General features: G+C 40.9%; 1 protein-coding gene across 2 annotated transcripts in view; it reads right to left on the bottom strand.

Annotated features, from left to right (window-relative positions):
- aplp1 (amyloid beta (A4) precursor-like protein 1) overlaps positions 1-19,881 on the bottom strand; it is a 40,076-nt gene extending 20,195 nt beyond the window's left edge. The window contains exon 1 of one of the 2 annotated variants that reach the window (XM_069143050.1): positions 19,606-19,881. In XM_069143050.1, the coding sequence (XP_068999151.1) occupies positions 19,606-19,671 (66 nt within the window). In that variant the 5' untranslated portion in view covers positions 19,672-19,881. The remainder of the gene's footprint in view (positions 1-19,605) is intronic. The other variant, XM_069143051.1, reaches the window with a different exon arrangement.
- Positions 19,882-21,231: the final 1,350 nt, after the last annotated feature.

Here is a 21,231-nt window from a genome sequence, read left to right as displayed (position 1 = left end):
GTTCTTTAATTCCAGTGAATGTTGTTATTGACCATACTTGTTTTAAGTTCGTACTGTTTCCATTTGCTTTCTTTATTTGATAATGTGTGTTATGATCATACAGACCTTTAATTACTTTATTAGACTGAATAATATAGCTTTAACAATAAAGCCAGGCAATTGTATTACAGTACATTCATACTTTAATACACATCTTGTCAAGTTCAATTAAAAACATGATGTCTATTTTTCTTAAAAGTTCTAGATCACGTTATTTATTTTTTTTCCAACCTGAAGCACAGCCAGGACAGAGCTACACAAACATTTGTGAGCGTTGTCGTCTTTGCAGCAGAACCAAGGAAAGGATCTGCCAAGTTTCTAATCTTGTTTAAATGGCAAATTGGTCAGCTAACCAAGCGCAAAGTTTACCTGATAAAGATGGTCAATTGGATATTACGGGCCAGAAAGGTTGGGGATGATAGAGGAAAATGGAGCAGGATGGGTAATAAGTAGCTGGGCTTTCTTTACAATAAAAAGATACATACAAATATACACACAACAAATAACAGGGTCATTTGACAGTACCAAAGTGTTTTTTAAAATTCCTAGTAGGGAGGCAAACCCAGGACTTTTACTCAAAGAGACCCAGGTTCGGGTCCGTGAGAACGCGATGTGGAAATCTTTTTCTAACACTAACATAGTAGTTTTGTTGTCTAACCCAAACCACATGGTTTTGTTTTCCTAAACCTAGCTACATGGTGATAGCAGATTGAAGGTGAACATGTGCAGAGTCTCTGTGGACTGCACCATCGTTCATGGTTTCTTCCAGACAATATAGACCGGAGACTCTTCCTCGACCACCATCATCAGGTCAAAATTTTTAAATGTTCAGTATTTTGGTTTTGGACCAAATACCTGCAAAACAAAAATAATTATCATCATCTTAAACTTTGTATTTTAAGCTATTTAGTAAATATTAGTCTGCTAACAGAAGAGCCAAGAGGATGAATAAGGTACACACTATCAAGCACTGCTATGCACACAGAGCCTGACAGAGCTGCAAGCAGGTTAGACTTGTTAAAGCTGAGTCACATATTTCAAACCTTTTTCAATAGCATTGAGCACTATTTGAAATTTAAACACATTATTACTCTTAATTTAACCAAAATAAGTTGGTAATGTTTTGAAAAATTCAAACAGTAGAATGTGCTTTCATCAGAAGGCTTTGGGGTGTTTAGTAGTAGATTGCTGTATTCACTAGATGCAGATTAACGGACACAGACAACAGTCCTCTATTGTGAAGGATAAGGCTTTCATTCACAGCTAAAAATAGGTTTTGCTACAGTGAATGAATCACATTCTTGCGCCTTGATTAAGCATTTTCACCCATGTTTTATAATTACAAATTATAGGCGTATTTCTCTTAGGACTGACAAACATGTAGTACAAGATTTTCAGTGTCTTGGTGGTACCCAATTTCCATTTTGAAGCTAATTAGACTTTAGAGTGTGGAGACTGTCTCTGAACTCTCTGAACACGCTGATCCAGTCGGCTTCACAAGAAGTGCTTCACAATCTGTCAACAATGACGCTTCTCCAGTAGAAGACAGGCTGCAGAGCTACTCTGTAGTGTACTGAAGCATCTCTGAACAGTACAGTCTGCAAGCATGTAGGGGGCAAGGGTTCAGAAGTTAGTAAAGCGATGCTGTTCAACCATCCTGAGCTCCACATATCATGTCCTCGTGCTGATGAGGCTGAACAGGCAGATGGCCCAGAAGCCTGACAGCTCCCCACTGCAGGGAATGCTGCATCATTAATAACAACCTGGTGATATAAAGCCAGAGACATCGATTGGCTTTCAGCCTTTTCACCAGATTCTTTGCCTCCGTTAGCTCCCCCGATAGTCTATTGTTTCTCTTCTCTGCTTCTCCATAGCCACTGCATACTGACTGCACTGCCTGACTTTGTAATCACACGTGTACCTCCACAGCAAAAAAGAAAAGGAGAGAAAGGAAATTATCCCATAGAGATAAGAACACACTGCACCGGACCAGATGTAGTGGAACAGCTGGTTCAGATACAGTAATGGTTCATTATATTTCCACAACGATCCCTCTTAAAGAGGACATTTTCCTGCAGTGTGGGGCAAACAAAACAACAGATATGATCTGTTCTAAGCTGAACACAAATACTTCTGTCAGTCGGTGCTGAGGTTGGGCCAGGGCAGTACATTTACATGTTCCAGCAGCATCTTCCATCCTGTTCGAATTAAATTTTCAGCACCTGTTCCACCCTTATGTTGCAGGATGACTTCATCCTCTTTAATGATGCAATCTCTCGGCCCTGGCAGGCAAGCCAGAGCAGAATAGGCAGAGGGGAGAAGCCCACCCATCCTTTGTCACCTTTTACAAGCCGTTGCTTGTACAAAGCTGTACATTGAAGAGCCATATCAAATAGTCTGAGCAGATGGGCTGGGAGCAACATGTCATGTTATGTATACAATAACAGTCATACAGGGCCTCTGATTTCACAAAGCATTGTTAATCCCTTGCATGCAATTATGATTGAATCTGTTTTTGATTCTGCTTTAATGTATGTATGTTTAGTGTACCTATAATTCATTAGCTCTATACTTTTTGTCATCTTACATCCACACAATTATTTGAGGTAAATACTTTGTGTATGCACTTGTATTTATATACAATAGTGATTTAAAGTAGGTGAACCCTTTTTAATTTTCTATTTTTTTGCATAAATATGACCTAAACAAATCAACAAAATTTCACACAAGTCCTAAAAATAGATAAAGAGAACCTAATTAAACAAATTAGTATTCATTTTGCAGACAAATGTTCTGACATTTTCCTCTGGATTTGGCTGTTTTATTTTAGGATTCATCATTACAATAATGACGGCAGGTCGTCCCTGTACCCTGATGCTGCGAAATAGGCCCAAATCATGATACTACCACTACCATGTTTCACAGATGGGACAAAGTTCTAAATAATGCTGGAATGCAGTGTTTTCCTTTCTCAATACATAACACTCCTTATTTAAAACAAAAAGTTTTATTTTTGTCTCATCTGTCCACAAAACAGTTGTTCAGAAGCCTTCTGGTTGTCCACTTGATTTTTTTTGAAAACTGCAGATGGGCAGCAATGTTCTTTTTGTGGAGCATTGGCTTTCTTGTTGCAACCTTGCCATACACACCATTGTTGTCCAGAGTTCTCCTAATGGTGCATTCATGAACTACAACCAATGCAAGAGAGGCCTGTAGTTGTTTAGAAGTTACCCTGGCTTCTTCATAACCTTGTGGACTGTTACATGCCTTCCTCTTGTAGTGATATTTGTTGGTCGACCACTTCCAGGGAGAGTAACAGCGGTCTTTTTTTTTTTAATTTTGTAATTTTTATGCATCCATACAGAATCTGTCTGACTGTGGCTTGTTGGAGACCAAACTCTTTGGTTTGAGTTTTGTAGCCTTTTCCAACCTGATGAGCATCAACAACTCTTTTTCTGAGTTTCTCAGAAATCTCCTATGTTTGTGCCCTGATACACTTTAACTAACATGTGTAGTGAAGCTCAGACCCTGTTCTTTGAATTCAAAGCTCCCACTTACACCTTTTTCTCATCCCATTGACTAAAATCTAACTCCAATTTAACCTTCAAGTAACTGCTAATCCTACAGGCTCACATATTCAGATAATGTGATATGGGATCACTTTCCTCAAAGAAGAAAAAGTCATATTTTTATCTCATTTGTTTAATTAGGTTCTAGAACTTGTGTGGAAATCTGATGATGTTTTAGGTCATATTTATAAAGAAATATAGTACATTCTAAAGGGTTGGCAACCAAATGCCACTGTAAATGTGTGTAGCCGGTTTGTGTACATGTTGTTAGATACCTATTTGTTTTTTTTTTTATATAAATCAACTTGAATACATTAGCACTACTTCAACTTGATACAGTAGGTACCACACAAACACAAACTCTCAGGTCAGAGATATACTGTAAGGAGTTTGCCTGACAGCTGATGATTAACCTGAGACATCAGACCCCTAGGGAGCTAATCTCTACTTACTCTACTGTGCTACAGATATCTGGGATATCCCATCTAAGTAAAATACAAAGTGCAGTGATAAACATCACAAAAACAAAACATCTTTGTAAAATTCTAGTATCTGTTCGTTACCTCGGGTTCTGATTTGAGAAGTGTCTTACTATTTTACTCCGACTTGACATTAAAGACATATGCTTTAAGCGAGAGAAGAGTTATGAAATTACAGACACAATAATACCTCCTCCCAGTCTTACAGTATCAAAGCTCCAGACATAACAACCTGTACAGTACAAATTTGTTCTCAACACTCCTTCAAGTCACTGAATTTGATCACATAGGGCATACAATCAATTTAAAAAGACAGTAAATGTCACCAGCAAATTTTAGACCCACTATGAGCTTTGTCAAGGTCGGATTGCTCCTGATTAGAATAACACGGCCGATTACCATCACTCGTGTAAAAAACATACCCACACACAAGTAGGCCTCATAAATGCATAACACGTACATCTATGAAACACACAAATCGGCCTTCCTGAGCATGTCTTTGTGCATCTCTGCAGCACAGATGGCTGAATAGTGGGTGTCTTCCTGCTTCTGAGCCCCTCCTTTACTCTTTCACCATTTTCCCTTTTTCTTCTCTCCGTCTGCCTACTCCCAAGGCTGAGCTTGATCCACCCTCTCGCCCGCCCTATCCTTGATGTCCCTCCTGTCTCCCTCTACCCTCCCTAACAGCTTTCACACAATGCGTGACACTCTGCTGTTTGGCCTCCCTCCCTAGTGCTAAATGGCCAGATAGATTTAGGAGCATTCATTATTGTAATCATGTTGTTTAATTATTCATAGGCTCCATCAGGCCTCTTCCTGGTGTGGCATGTAGTTATTAGAGAGTGGCAACATTAGTCTGCCAGACTCTCCTGGTGCAGAAGGGACAAAGGATAAAGCAGGTTAGCTCTGCATACTGACTCATTATAATACATCCCTGACTAATGGCTAATTGAAGACATTTATTTTCTATTCAAAAGAGACTGATGGGCAGAGCAGAACATGTTGCATTGTGTTTTATGTGTTGTTCTATAGCTTCCTCCTGTAAACCACACATGGCTGTAAAGTCACTTATTGAAACTGAATGCCTCATTTCAGTACTTGACAACCAACCATTATGATAGAGGCTGTTAGCTGCAGAGATGTGCAAACATCAGGCTAAATCAGGCTTCATCAGTTCAGATTACAGTGGTCCAGCCTCCAGCTGGGCACACTGGGAGCAGATGGCCCCATAATCACCAGGGTTCATCTAGGTCTGTAACAGCGGCCAAAACCAGCTCCCAATATTTGATTTAATTTGAAGTACAGTCCAAAATACAGGCCATGTCAGCTGGCATCACTGCCGGAGATGCCATAGATCTGGAGGATGGCAGTGCCAGTCCTTTTATGATAGTGGTTATTTAGGTTACTCGAAGCTGTGCCCAGTGGGGTCTGTTTATATCCAGAGTGGCAACTCCTTTCTCAAGGTTTTAGCCTATAGCTTTCCATCCAGCTCTCTCCAGACGACTGCAGCTGAGCCATAGGAAAGAGAGGCTGATTTTGCTTTATAAAGGTCACTGTCTCCTCCTGGAATCACATGATCTAAGTTGGACACAGATTTCCCACATGTGCAATAGCGCCATTGGACTCAGCTGACTTCACCTTTTCCAGCTGGGACTGGGATAAATATCATGTTGAAACACATCCTGCTTTATAATAATGAAACCTAAATTTTGCTTCCATTATGGCAGGCATTATTGTTACAACTATGTTTCCTGCTTTTCTTCACTTCCTGCCTTTCAGCAGCTTCAGTAAAACGTGTCAGAAATGTCCATTACAATTACAAAAACACAAAAGGAAACTCCCACAGATATAAAATTGATTTAATGCGCTGTGTTCCCAGTTCTGTGGAAAGCGATTGAGCAATATTCAGAATGAGAAGTGATTGTGACACTTGTGCTGTGTAGAGTAACTATGCTTGTCTGCCTCTCAGTTCCACCCACATTTCAACGAATGCTTCTTCTGAGTCACGCAGCATAATGACGCACACTGCCAATGTTCTCTTCCAGAAAAGACAAAAACATAAAGCATTGGTCATTTTCACAATCCGTTCTATGCAGCCACATCCAGCAGATATGTGGGAGACAAACGGCTGTGTAATAATGCTTTGTAAATGCAGCCGGAGAAACAGAGTCCGGAAACATGAAGTACCTGAAAGATTATGTTTGTTCAGTACAGCCAAACTGAAATTATTTTGTCTTCTGTCGGTATTGTTAATGAATTTCTGCTGTTGCGTAACACAGCTGAACCTCCTTCACAGTTAAGCAACACAACATGGGAATGCCAACATGTTAATGCCAAACATTTTGAGCCTGCAGATGCAATTTCAAGCTGAAGAGCTACCTCAGGGGATTGAAGGAATCAACGGCTTAGCAGAGATTTCAGCACTGCAGGTCTATCTGAATCATCATAATGTCGACACAATTGACACTGAATCATGGATTTTCTGTGGGCCGATTGAGATTGACACAATGCAAACAAGCTCTCCAAATCTGTATTTATGCTGTAAATACATTCAAAAGGCTTGAGTCATATCTGGGACTCAATGGGTCAAATTTCTATCAGCAACCATTTTCAGGCTTAAGTATATGCTGTTTATTGTCGGAGCTAAAATGTGTGATCATACTAAACACTGAGACAATTACTTTCTACAAAGCTATTGTTGCTTTTGTCTCCCACATAGTTTAATCCTCTTGTTCTGATTAATAAAAAAAACATATTTTCATGCTAAATATACATAAATACCTCAAATCATTGTAAGACCACGACAGGACAGAAGCAGTATTTAAAATGTTCATAGCTTGTTTTGAATTCAAATTCATTTTAGAAATCACTGCCAGATTTTCAGCTGGATTTCTGAATTGAAATTGTGAATTTAGCACAAAAATGGAGATACAGAAGTTATGCATGATTTTCAGTTTCAGACACAGGACATATATTGAGCTGAGTGAGGTACAACAAGTGTGCATAGATGCAGGGGGAGACTAGACTGTACAGTGCATCCGGAAAGTATTCACAGCGCTTCACTTTTTACACATTTTGTTATGTTACAGCCTTATTCCAAAATGGATTAAATTCATTTCTGGGCTCTGCCTGGGCCTCTCAAAGACATTCACAGAGTTGTCCCAAAGCCATTCTTTTGTTATCTTGGCTGTGTGCTTCGGGTCATTGTCCTGTTGGAAGATGAACCTTCGCCCCAGTCTGAGGTCCAGAGCGCTCTGGAGAAGGTTTTCATCAAGGATGTCTCTGTACATTGCTGCATTCATCTTTCCCTCCATCCTGACTAGTCTCCCAGTTCCTGCCGCTGAAAAACATCCCCACAGCATGATGCTGCCACCACCATGCTTCACCGTAGAGATGGTATTGGCCAGGTGATGAGCGGTGCCTGGTTTCCTCCAAACATGACGCTTGGCATTCAGGCCAAAGAGCTCAATCTTTGTTTCATCAGACCAGAGCATTTAGTTTCTCATGGTCTGACAGTCCTTCAGGTGCCTTTTGGTAAACTCCAGGTGGGCTGTCATGTGCCTTTTACTGAGGAGTGGCTTCCGTCTGGCCACTCTACCATACAGGCTGCTTGGTGGAGTGCTGCAGAGATGGTTGTCCTTCTGGAAGGTTCTCATCTCTTCACAAAGCAACGTTGGAGCTCTGTCACAGTGACCATCGGGTTCTTGGTCACCTCCCTGACTAAGGCCCTTCTCCCCCGATCGTTCAGTTTGGCCGGGCGGCCGACTCTAGGAAGAGTCCTGGTGGTTCCAAACTTCTTCCATTTACGGATAATGGAGGCCACTGTGCTCATTGGGACATTCAATGCTGCAGACATTTTTCTGTACCCTTCCCCAGATCTGTGCCTCGATACAATCCTGTCTCGGGGGTCTACAGACAATTCTTTGGACTTCATGGCTTGGTTTGTGCTCTGACATGCATTTTCAACTGTGGGACCTTTTTTTTTTTTTTTTTTTCATTTTTAATAGATTTGCAAAAATTGAATTTTTTTTTTTATTTCACATTGTCATTACGGGGTATTGTGTGTAGAATTTTGAGGGAAAAATTAATTTAATCCATTTTGAAATAAGGCTGTAATATAACAAAATGTGGAAAAAGTGAAGCGCTGTGGATACTTTCCGGATGCACCGTAGGTCTTAAAGCAACATCGACATGACTTTGAGCATGTTTTAAATACATTACTGAGAGGTAATTTCCAAGCCTAAATAAGGGCATGTTTGGGTTAAAAGACTGCAATAATTGATCCACTTAAGGACAGGCTATCTTTCTGCAGTGCCTGTGACAAACAGCAGGCAGCAAGCATCAGTAAGATCTTCTTGCCTCCTTCTTATCTCGCGCTGTGGGTCTCTCAGGCCCCTCACTCAGTCTTTGACTCTGTTGTCTTTGCAGCAGATCTGAATGCGAGTTATTCTTCCTGGGTATTCTCCTTTGGATCCGCATGTCATCTCTCCCCGAGTTCTACTTTTTTCTGTCGCTTCCTGCACTTTTTGAGCATTGCACATAGTTGGTGTGTGTGTGTGTCTTCTTGACTACACTGAATCGTGTGCTTGTTAAAACAAGCAAAGGATTCTGGAAATTGAGTTTTCATGATGCCAGCATACTGAACTGGCGTCAATCAAAATGTCAAAATCTTTAATTAGTATCTGTCAAGTTCCGTTTTTTTTTTTTTGGGGGGGGGGGGGAATTATAAATGCCAAATAAATAAAGCTGCACTGAACTATGTATAGTGGCAAAGCAATAAAACCAGCAGAGGCTTTCAGCAGAAGATGGAGTAAAATCCTGCTGAGAGAGGTGGCGACAGAAGAGGGGGAGGGGTGGGGGGGTGGAGTTGGAATAGAGGTTAAAACATTCATACATCTCTTTCCTTCTGTCTCTTATTTATGCACATATACAATTCTGATTACACTGTGTCAGCTCCCCCGAGAGCCTGTCTAGCAAATGCATCTCATGGAAATAAGGCTTTGAGGTTATGTACTATATGCTGTGTGAGCCCCAGCAAGAGAGGCAGAGTGGTGTGTGTGTGTGTGTGTGTGTGTGTGTGTGTGTGTGTGTGTGTGTGTGTGTGTGTGTACATCTTAATATTGTTATTGTTATATATATATTTGTGTGACCAGGAAGTTAAAAGCAGCAATTTATGTTTGTATTAGTGGTAGAGACCCCAGATTCATACCATATACAATCCATTATACACCACATTAAGTCTAATGGTATGACATCCGATTTCATCAAAATTTGGTTTGGTGCTTTAATTCAGAAGCATGTGGTAACGCCACAGTGAGAACAAACTGGTCTTTAACTCCCAGTGAGAGGTCAGGCAGTTCACCAATGCTGATAAAAGAGCACAGCATGGCTAGTGTGACCCTTGCACCTGTGAAGACAAGTAGAGGGGACAACCTCTTCTTCCTGGGTCTCTTGGAGAGTCTGTTTCCCCGCTCAGCATCTTTGGCTTACAGTTATGAGGCGCTCTGTTAATGAACAGCGGGACAAACAACTCAGCTGGGACCGACTTGCCACGACACTTATACAACGAGCACAAACCATGGTTCTCAAAAGTTTATTTCCAAGAGAAAGTTGGTGTCACTCTTCCACATTCGACTTCAGCTTCCGCTCCTCTTCATCTGTCTCACTTGTTCCCATCAAACGTGTAAACACACATTTTTTTTTTTTAGCCTTCTCCTCTACTTTCTCCCTCTCAGCATCACTTGGCCACTGAGGGTGGTTGCCATGGTAACACCACCCACAGGAGCCAGCTACCTTCCCTGTTACCGTAGCAACTGGTTCCCCACAGAATTTCAAGCATGTCACTCTCTCTCTCGTTCTGAGTCTTCCTCTCTCTCTCTCTCTCCATCTTTCCCACATGAAAGAGTCAGCATATGTTTGGTTCGACTTTCTGTCCTCACCAGGTCGCTGCTCACTGCTTTAATTGTTGGTTAGCTTTCCTCAATACTGCCTGTCTGTTGTTTACACGCCATTGTAAATTACATTTACAATACTGAGCCAGACTGACTTGGGCTTCTTGTGTTTCTTCCTGACGGAGAAAAAAATAAAATGCTTCCCCTATGATATTGTAAATTTTTTTATAGTTATATTTTTCCAAAAATCTGCAAATCAAAGCACAATTACACAATAATTTTAGGTAAATATACAGCACACATTAGTGGCAACAATAATGCCCTTAGTGGTGCCTAGCCTTCAACAAACACGTGTCAAGCCAAGACATTACATTACATTACATTACATTTAGCTGACGCTTTTATCCAAAGCGACTTACAATAAGTGCATTTCAACCATGAGGGTACAAAACCCAGAACAACAGGAATCAAGTAAATACAATTTCTTCAAGAAAGCCAAACTACAAAGTGTTATCAGTAAGTGTCATTTTAAGTGCTACTAAAGTTCTACTGTTCAAAGTGAAGTCTGAAGAGCTGTGTTTTTAGTTTGCGGCGGAAGATGTACAGAGTTTCCGCTGTCCTGATGTCATTGGGGAGTTCATTCCACCATTTAGGAGCCAGTACAGCAAACAGTCGTGATTTTGTAGAGTGTTTAGCTCGCAGTGAGGGAGCAACAAGCCGATTGGTAGAAGCAGAGCGGAGGGAGCGGGCTGGGATGTAAGGTTGGACCATGTCCTGGATGTACACTGGACCCAAATCATGTCCAATCCACTGAATTTACCACAGGTGGACTCCAATCAAGTTGTAGAAACATCTCATGATGATCAGTGGAAACAGGATGCACCTGAGCTCAATTTTGAGTGTAATGGCAAAGGCTGTGAATACTTATGTACATGTGATTTTTGTTTTTGTTTTTGATTTTTAATAGATTTGTAAAAAATTTCAAAAAAAAATTATTTCACGTTGTTATTATGGGGTATTGTGTGTAGAATTTTGAGAGAAAAAATGAATTTAATCCATTTTGGAATAAGGCTGTAATATAACAAAATGTTGAAAAAGTGACGCGCTGTGAATACTTTCCGGATGCACTGTATCTACAGGAATGTGTTGTTGCAGTGATGTTGGCAGAAAGAGAGAGTTGACTGTCGAGTGTCACGCCGAGGTTCCTAGCAGTCAGGGTCGGGGATAACACAGTTGTCCAACTTGTCCAAGTTGTCAGGTTGAGGGTGGGAGAGTCTTTCCCCGGAAGGAAGAGCAGTTCGGTCTTGTGATAGTGTGAAGACAGTGATATAAATAATAACAATAAAGTATTCTAAAAGTAAATATGTATACTATATCATTATGATAATAGAATAATATCACATAGGCAAAAAATGATTGTGAAGTTTATAATCAATCGCTAATAAAAGCCCATTTCCAAGAAAAAAAAAATATATTTGTTATATATTTTATTATTTACCATATATACACATAGCTAACAGTAAACCATAAAACTATTTTGTGTGTTATCAACAATTATTCCACCACTATCAGTGACCATTATATTGTGTTCTTTTTGATGATCCCACTCTTGCTCACGAGCTGTGCTTTGTAAATCTCAATGTGGTGAATCAATAGCTGACTGAATAATGCGTCACGTGTCCCTCTGGATTCCTGCTTCAGAGTCACACAGCCTACACGTTACCACACAGCTGATGATCTTTCCATTTTACTTTAATCAAGATCACCAACTCTCTGTCCTTCCCTGACTTCCTTCAATTGTGCTCACACATACTTTGAAAAAAAAAGAAAGGGCAAGTGCAGATTTAAATCATCCGATTTTCTTTTGAACCAGCAAGATAGTGGTATTACTCCACTATCCAGTTATTGTCTGTATGCATCATATTCAACACAGACTTTTTGCACAAAAAAAATTGGTGGATAAATTCTTTGACAAAATAATAATAATAACTGAGATCATGTCAAGCTGACATGTCCTGTCTTGCTTTGACTCTCAGTATTATTCTAGAACGGGGCCACTCTGGTGAGATAATGTGTGCTGGCTGTGCAGTCTGCAGTAGATTAAATATTAGTGTTATCTCATTTCCTCTGGATATAAAGTCTCCACAGACTGTCCAACTGAAGGCAAAATGGTTTAATCATTGAGACAATCTGTACAAATTGACTCCTTACCAGGGCGTGGAACTTCCATTTATGCCATGTACATTCATTACGTTATTTTCCAACCCAGATTTAAACTCCTGGAAAGTAATTTGTCAGCGTAGGTTGTGTAAGTATTGGCTGTTAACTGGCACTGCCTGGCCTTGTTGAACAAATGACTGGGCTGAGAAAAGACAGAAATACTATTTGTCTCCCCTCATCACTGACTAAATCGTATTGTTAACAGAAGCCCCAACAGCACCACATTTTCTTTATCCTCATTCTCCCAGTTATTCATCCTTACTTGTTTTTTTTTCCTTAATAAACATCACTTCACACATCAATGGTCTGCTGTTGGCTGTTTAGCAAAATAAACTTTTGCATAATTTTGATATATTTTCATTGGAAAAAATATCAAATAACTTCAGTCTTTTTCAGTCTAGTGTCAGTAAAATCACATCACATCTCAATGGTCTCCTGAAGTTGTGTTTCCCTATCGAATGAGTGTTTGGTGCAACGTTATTGTGCAGTTAGTTAAGTCACAGGACTTTTTTTCCTTAGACGAATGATAATTCTACGTATACGCTGCTTGTTGTTACAATTGCTGCACCGTCATGATCTTAAATTAAGTTTCCCGTTTATATGCTTTACTCAGGTGTGTGAATTGACCTGGACAACAAATGTAGATAGCACAAAGTAATTTAACGTAATTAACGTAACGTAATGAATTCTAAAGAGTCCCGAAAGACTGCTCTCCTCGTCTCTTGTTGAAGAAAAATGCAGCAGTGGTCTAATTTCAGCAGTGGCATACAGACGCTGTTAAAAGCATGCAAGGAAAACACGGCACTGTTTGAACAATGAAGTGAAATGCCTTACAACTGTAATGGTGTATAAATTCATGGATGAAACTACAACTCAAGGCCTTGGATCATGTCCTCCCTCTCAAAGACCACAGTTTTGTTAACCCCACCACTCTCTGTTTTGCTGTTTTTTACAATAAATGTGTTTAATATGTTTTGTTTCAGTGAGACGAGAGGACACAGAACCTTGCTGACTGTAAATCAGGAGCTGTTTTTGTTGATAAAGTTTTGTTTGGAAAGGCTTACTTTGTGCTAAAAAGCCTTCAGCTGAGTTTGTATTTAGCACCTTTACTGCGGAGAAATTGTGGGAATTTGGGCAAAATTAATAACCCCCAAAATATTGTCGAGATTGGTTGAATTTGCTTTAATTGTTTCCTGGAGGGACTGATAAATGCATTCATCAATAGCCTTACACGGAATTGCCTTTTAAATGACAAAAACAGGTACTTATTGAATATCCAATACTCAGTAGCAAAAAACCTTTACTGCTCCCACATACACCTCACAGGTGAATGCAACGAGTTCACACACAACCTGAGAAGTCAGAGAAATATAAAAAAAACAAAAACAGGGAAGATGGAATTTGATGGCACATTTTGGAGAAAAATGTAAAACAAAAAAGCCCACAAAATAACTCCTTAAATGTGCTCAACAAAACCAGTGTTATATTACACAGTAGGACAATCTTATGGTCAAATGTTTGTTAAAGAGCAGTAGTCAGATGTAGCGCTAATAGAGAAATAACTACAAATAAAGACAGTCGGAGTGAGATCTCTGAAAATATCAAAAAAGGACAAGAAAAGACACAGCTAGGGGAGAAAAAAAATATATAAAAGAGAGGAATGAGTTTGGAGCATGAATTATTCAACAACAATCAAAGTATACACACGGGAAGTGAAAAGATGTCACTGGCCACTGAGAGCTGCTGAGGCAGATGGAGAAGCAGTGTTGGAGGAGGGGAGGGGTAAAAAGTGCCTTTGGGATGGGGGGTGGGGGTGGGGTGGGGGAGGGGGGCAGGGAGGAGACCTGCGTGGGGATTTTCTTTTGTGTTAAGCGGAGTGAGGGTGTGGTGTGGACGTGGGCGGTGGGGAACAAGGGGGGTGCATACAAACGAGGTAGCATGAAGACAGAGAGAGGGCTGGCGTCTGACTGTTGAGAGGGTGCGTGACAAGTGCCAAAGCCTCGTCGACAAGCGAGAGCCCAGACCTTTCCATGGCCTTCAATAATTGATGCAGCTTCTGCAGCGTGCCATCCTTATAAAGCAGCAAGTGTGCGGTGAATGTGTATGTCCGCGTTTGTACTTCTACTGTCAGTGTAGACTGTGACCTAATTGTGTGCATAAAAGGGATTTCTAACCATCTTTCTCACATTTGGATGAATGTGTTGGATATTAGCTTTTTGTCCTTTTGATGGAGCACAAGGGGAGTTAATCCATTTCTCTACCGTTTCCAGTGTTCTGCTGTAGAATATTAATACTGATCAATCTCAACCCCACACACTCTTAAACCCTGTAGGAAATTCGATTTTGCAGTTCCGCATTCATGCAACTTAGCGCTCCACTCTGGCCACAGGTTTTTTTTCTTGCCCATGCCAGATGCTTGGTAGGAATAGCGCTGCCTTCTTGAGCATGCAACCCACATAACATTCTGCATGCGCTACATCACTTGCACTTTCTCTCCTCCTCTGTTTCTCAAATCATCCGATGTGCCGGGGCAATCCCTCTCTCTCTCTCTCTCTCTCTCTCTCTCTCTCTCTCTCTCTCTCTCTCTCTCTTCTCTCTCTCTCTCTCCCTACCAGCCCTCAATCTCTTTCACTCAGCTCTCTTTTTCCTCTTGAACATGGAGGACAAGTGTTATCGCTACACTGCAGATGTTTCGGAGGGGGGCTCGGTTGAAACCTCCCACTGGCTGCAGCAGGACTAAACAGCTCGCTTTTACCCCAGCATTACACTTTTTCCAAAGACATACAACCCATTAGGCTTACTGAAGCAGCTATGCTGGGTGTGAAGAGGTTGGGCTGGAGTGATATCTCTGCCCTGCCAGACTCCGGAGAGGAGGCAGAGCTGGATGTCATCAGCATGGCTCTGCCAGTCTTTCAATCCCTCTAGGTGACACTGGACAAACTTGTGATTTGCAAACACACGGATTCTCTTGCACATGTTTAAAGCGCACAGTATCATCTGGGTTTCAGCTGTTACAGACGCAGGTGCAAGCAGTAATACATTGATCTGCAAGTGCTCCACGCTTGAAATTGCCCCATAAATCTACATATATATATATATATATATATATATATATATATATATATATATATGTTTTATCTGACCATTCAGTAAGTGGATGATGCAAGGTAAAGCAATCTTTGGGAGACTGGAAGCAGCTTTAATCAGAACCCTTATTAAAATGGTACTCTTTGAATATGTGTAACTTAGAAAGAGCCATGCAACCGGCAAACCAAAGAAATTAACTCATCAATTGCAGTGCATGACATGCTATGGAGATGATGTACAGGGATGAGCCTCCCGAGCAAATATTATTAAACTCTAAATTGGGAATTACTCCCCTTTTTAACTGAGATCCATAATTGAAAATATTTCAGAAAAGCCAGAAGACAAGATGAATCATCTTTAATTGGGATTTGGCACAGTGTCCCCAAACCTATCAGGAGGATGCCGCGCAAATGTACAATTAATGTTGAGTTATTTTCTGCAGAATAACTGGATGAAGTCTACACCTGGGGACACAAACACAAATGTACACTTTCTTCATTTCTACCTCAGACTCTCCAAACAACTGGCAGCGGGAATGAAAATGAAACAACTCCAACAGCACGTTGAACCACAAAGCACAAAGCACTGTTTCAATGTTGTCAATTGCAACAGCGGCCCGAAGGGTGCATTCGTGTCGCTCATTAGTTTGTCACCTCTGGTAACAACTCAATTGCTACGGCGCGTTTACGATGCAGCTCTCATTTCACAATGACTCTGCAGGATCTAAAGCCGGTCCTGTGTGTGTGCCGCACTTCAAAAACTTGGAAAGGAAGCCAGATCCAAAGAACGGGGGGGAAAAACATGTGATACAATAAAATGGTATGTTTTATGCCCACAGGCACACGGATATAGTAGAGAGAAGCAAGCACACGGGAATCCATTAGTGAAACCCGATTATCTCTTAGCTCTAAAATTAATTGAGTGTAGGGCAGTGAGTGTGTGTGTGAGAGAGAGAGAGAGAGAGAGAGAGAGAGAGAGAGAGAGAGAGAGAGAGAGAGAGAGAGAGAGAGAGAGAGAGAGAGAGAGAGAGAGAGAGAGAGAGAGCTCTGGTTGTCCTTATCTTTTTTCCTTTTTTTTTTTTTTTTTTTTTTTTTTTAAACAAATCCTCTTGTGTTACTGCATTGAAAGGCAGATGGGGGTGGGAGGTGCATGAATCGGTATGGCTGTGTTCCAGCACAAGGCCTGAAATTGCTGCTGGTGGTGATGAGTTGGTGGCAGAGTGGGGAGTGGCGGGTTACGCAGCAACTTTGTGACTTACTATTTTCATTTCATGTATAGCATGATAGATAGAATGATTGCCTTCATTACATCCAATTTAAGGGGATTTTGTTGTAGCAAACACAGAACTCCTTAGCTCCAGTCTGGCTTCGTGTTGTGGTGACAAGTGAGTATTCACAACATCATCGGGCTTCCCTAATAATTAAGCCTGGGTTTGTGTGACAATGTACTTTATACTGCAAGGTTATACAAATTAGTCAGCTGTCAACAGTTTTACTCGCTGTTTTTATTAATATCAATGGTTGTAATGAAACATTGCAGGCAACTTTGCAAATCAATGACCAGAACCGTTAAAGAATCATGTTAAATTTGATCTGTGAACAGTTTCTTCATAGATTTTTTTTTAGACAATAACCTCCATCATGCTAGGGCTGCACCATAAGCAATGGTATATGTAACTTTAAATCATGATTACTAATCATTAATGAATTACTTAATCAACAGACAAATAATTTGACAAGTAAATTGTGTTATTTTTTTAAGCAACAGTGCAAAGATGTGCACTTTTCAAATATGTATATATTTGCAGGTTTTCTTACACTTATACCATAATAAATATTGATATAGAACACCTTTGGGTGTCGAAACACCCAAAGGTGTTCTATATCAATATTGGTAAGACAGAGTAAGCTTTTTTCAAATGAAATTGTGTTGAAGATTTTTCACTATTATCTGGGATTTTATAAGCCAAACAAGTGACTACTTGAGCAAATAAAAATGATATTAATTGATGATGAAAATAATTGTTAGCTATAATACAGGATACAATCCCTGGAAAATAACTTGAGAAATGTTCAATGGGTTAAAGAGTTTCTTTCGAGTTAAACCTCAAATGAAATGTCTTAGGTACAGTATCAAGATACATTTGTATAACAATCATCTCAAATCCAACATGTTGCCACGAAGCAGACCTGATCACTGATTTTCAACAGTAATATCAAGATGTCAAAAGGACAGTGTCCACAGACACACACACACACACACACACACACACACACACACAGAGTATCATGACATGTAACGTGTATTAAAGATAGGACTGAAGGGTACTATAGAAACAACATAGCTGCTTCTACTTCCCATTAATGTGAGGCTGCACTGTACAAGTTTACAGGCTGCCATGGAGGTGCTCGTTTCTGTGACCTTCCGTGTCAGGAAGAGAACTGCTCTGTGTGTCAATTAGCGAAATGCTTTTTGCGCTGCGACAAATTTGTGCTATCAAAGCTGAGCTAGCACGGAAGCCATTACTGGACATGCGACGTATGTGACAGCCCGGCGTCAGTGTGTCTGTCCACTCACAACAATAACAACATCCCAGAATGATGCTGAATGTGCATTTCTAAAAAAAATTCAAATGAAGAGGTGTAGTGAGGCTGCACTAACCCAAAATACTGTCTGAAAATTAAAGTCAAGTGTGATTGCACTCTGATTAGACATAATCCAAATGAACAAACACATTTGAATATTACACAGTAATAAAAAGATCAAAACAAATTTGCCCAATTCACATCTTCATAGAATTAATGTTGAGTAAATTAAGGGAAACTGACAGTTTTATTAGGGTCTAATACCACAGTGTAATCCAGCCAGTCAACCCTCCTACAGTGTAATCTTCAGTGTAAACCTTCATGGGCAGGTCTTCTTGTATGAGGCTAAAGCCTGTTCCTCGGCATAGCAGTAATCCCGCTAAGGCTCTTATAGAGGAGTGAAATTATTTCAGAATGAAAGGAGAGGCTTTATGACTTGTTACAGATTCGCTGTGGAAGATGGCAAATAAATACACACCTCACCAGCCGTCTTAAAAACTCAGGGAGATTCTGAACCGGCGGTCAGATGATCCATGTTGTACGTCAGATATCAGAAACAGGTGTGTTCGCTCGTCATTTCCAGGTGGAAACGTGCGTTTGATCTGAACCCCAGCTCCATCTGGGACATCATGACTCATCCTCATGTACCCTCCTCCTCCTCCCCATCTCCCTCACACACACCTCCAACACCACCCTGCTCCTACACACGCACGTGAACATGCTCCAACCTGAAATCCCGCCTCGCGTCTGTCACAGGGGGAGATGACGGGTGAGGGTGACTGAAGAGTTATTGAGAAATAAAGGTCAAGTCTATTAAACTATGGGTCTGCTGTGAGTCGTGATGAGACGGGAGGGAGGGGTGAACAGCTCGAGGCCTGGATGACTGCCACTCTGAACAAGTGACTTTCACCATTTCCCCTTTACCTATTGATGGAGACAGATGCCAACAGGATGATCCCATTTTTCTCATTAGCACATACACCTATCTCTGTTTATGTCCAGAAATACATCAGAGTCATGCCCTCTTGTTTGCTCACATGCATTATCAAGGCAACAGATTTAGAAACAGAGGTGTATGAACAAACATTATCCATTGGAAATCTGACGCTGGTTCATACGTCACAGTATTCCTGATTCTCTCTCTAAGATCCATTTGGGACACTTAAAAAAAAAAAATCTATTTCGTTTTCTTTCATGAAGAACACGGAACAGCAATTGAATATGCGTGATGACCCCATCCTGCTCGAGAGCTGCACCACTTCTCTAAAGGACGGATGCAAACTGATTTCCCATCCTGATAAGGCCAGATGGGATGCAATGAGATGGGATTTGATATCCATCCTTCCACACAACAAAACGCATGTAACATTCATCTTTTCAGAAAACAGGCCCAGACTTGACGCAGCAACCAAAACCATACTGTAAACCACATCTTGATGAAGCCTCCCCTGAGTGTGTGACCTACCGTCAGTATCACAGAGCAATATTTGCATTTCAATATTACAGCCTTTTTATGAACGCTGTGTGTCATCACTCTTGTTGACATGGGACGTTGCTCGAGGGTACATCTACAAATTAAACCTGCCCTAGATGAGTACATGCAGATAGGAGCAACTGTATGCATAATCTCAACATAACTAAAAACACGACGTTTTGCCCGAAACACACGTCGACATTCAGTGAAACAAGCAGCAAAACTGCAATGCGCCTTTACGAATGATTCAGATTGTCTTACCTCGACGTTTTCACGTACGCAATAGGACAATACAGCCATCAATATAGGTATTGCGGTATGTCCCATTTTTTCTCGCCTTCTTTTGTCTCTTTTTGTGACGAAGTTGCTAATGTAAAACAACTGCCTCCAACATACGCTGTCTGGTTACATCAGCTGAAGTGATGGACACTGCGTTCGTGCGTATTCTCCTGCGTCTTCCTCCTGGTCGCTCTCGCTGCCAACGGGCTCTCCAATGGCAGCCGGGGCTTTTATGGGGATGAAGTCTGACAGAACCAAGCCCTGTTTCTGCGGGTATTTATCACAGACTTTACTCATGGCGTCCTCGCTGTGGCTTGATAAAGAGAGACATCTGGTGGTGACAATTTGTGAATGCATCTGAGATTTTTTTTGTGTGTTGGATTTAAGAGACAAAACTAGATTTGTATTGTGTATTATCAGTCAGTTTGTATTCTTTTAATGCGTAGCTGCTTAAACTGAGCAGAAAGCTGACTGCCTTTATGATATGTCATCTAATGAAAAATCTACATATCTGGTAGAACTGCACGCAGATTACATTTGGAGTGTAATATTTCAAAAGAAAAGAAGCAGGGTACACCCTGGATAGGTTGATATTTTGTCACAGGGCCAACACATATAGACAGACAGAAACAAAGACCATTCACACCTACGGGCATTTTGTTTTTGGAATCACCAATTAACTTGACATGCATGTCTTTGGACGGTAGGAGGAAGCCAGAGTACCTGGAGAGAACCCGCGCAGACACAGGGAGAACATGAAACCTCCACAGAGAAAGGCCCCGGCCGAGGTTTGAACCCAGAACCTCCTTGCTGTGAGGCGACAGTGCCAACCACAAACCAATTTGTGACATTTACTAAAAGGCTGGATGTCCTTGAATTGTACCACTTCCGCTGAAGTAGTATTCAGATTACACTCAGGTGGATTTGATCTACTCATGTCATTGTTCACCTGTGATAAATATGGCTGTGCCTCAGTAACAGTGTGATAGTGTGAAAAATGGCATCAAAATCCTGTGAAAGTGTCAGAGGTCAAATTGTAGTTCGAAACAAAGATGAGCTTCTTTACTGTTAAATCATGGGTGTACTGAAGGTTTCTATGAGGGCCATGCATGGGACTGCAAAACGATTCATGGAAATTGGATCAGTTGTATCCAAAGCACAATGAGGCCAACCTGAAGTAACCTCATCATCAGAAGATCAATACATCAAGCATAAAAGCTACTTCATCACTTATACAGAATTTGCTAAATAAGGAGCTCAAGACTCCAATCAGCAAAAGTCCTGTCAAAAGAAACCTCTCTCGTAGAGATCGAGCAGTGGTCCTAAAACCACTTTTCAGAGGGGGGAACAAGGCCAAATTCTTGAAGTGGGCTAAAACAGTTAACATTGGATGATGGAAAAAAAACTTTTTACTGATGAATTCAAGTTAGAGATTAGTGGCAGTGACATAGGTGTGTATATAGGGAGACACACCATACAGAGAGTGATACCACAGTGGGACAAGCCCACAGTGAAACGTGGAGCTGGGGATGTTTCGCTACTCTGGAGTTGGGCCCCTGCACCGAATTGACTCCACATCAGATTCATACTGGAGCAGGATAATGAGCC

The sequence above is a fragment of the Embiotoca jacksoni genome, unplaced genomic scaffold (genome assembly GCF_022577435.1).
Source record: "Embiotoca jacksoni isolate LCO1_2020_lvr unplaced genomic scaffold, fEmbJac1.0.p SCAF_11, whole genome shotgun sequence".
In the NCBI taxonomy this organism is placed as follows: domain Eukaryota; kingdom Metazoa; phylum Chordata; class Actinopteri; family Embiotocidae; genus Embiotoca; species Embiotoca jacksoni.
Note: the sequence above shows the minus strand (reverse complement) of the source record. Positions and strands in the feature narration are given on the sequence as shown.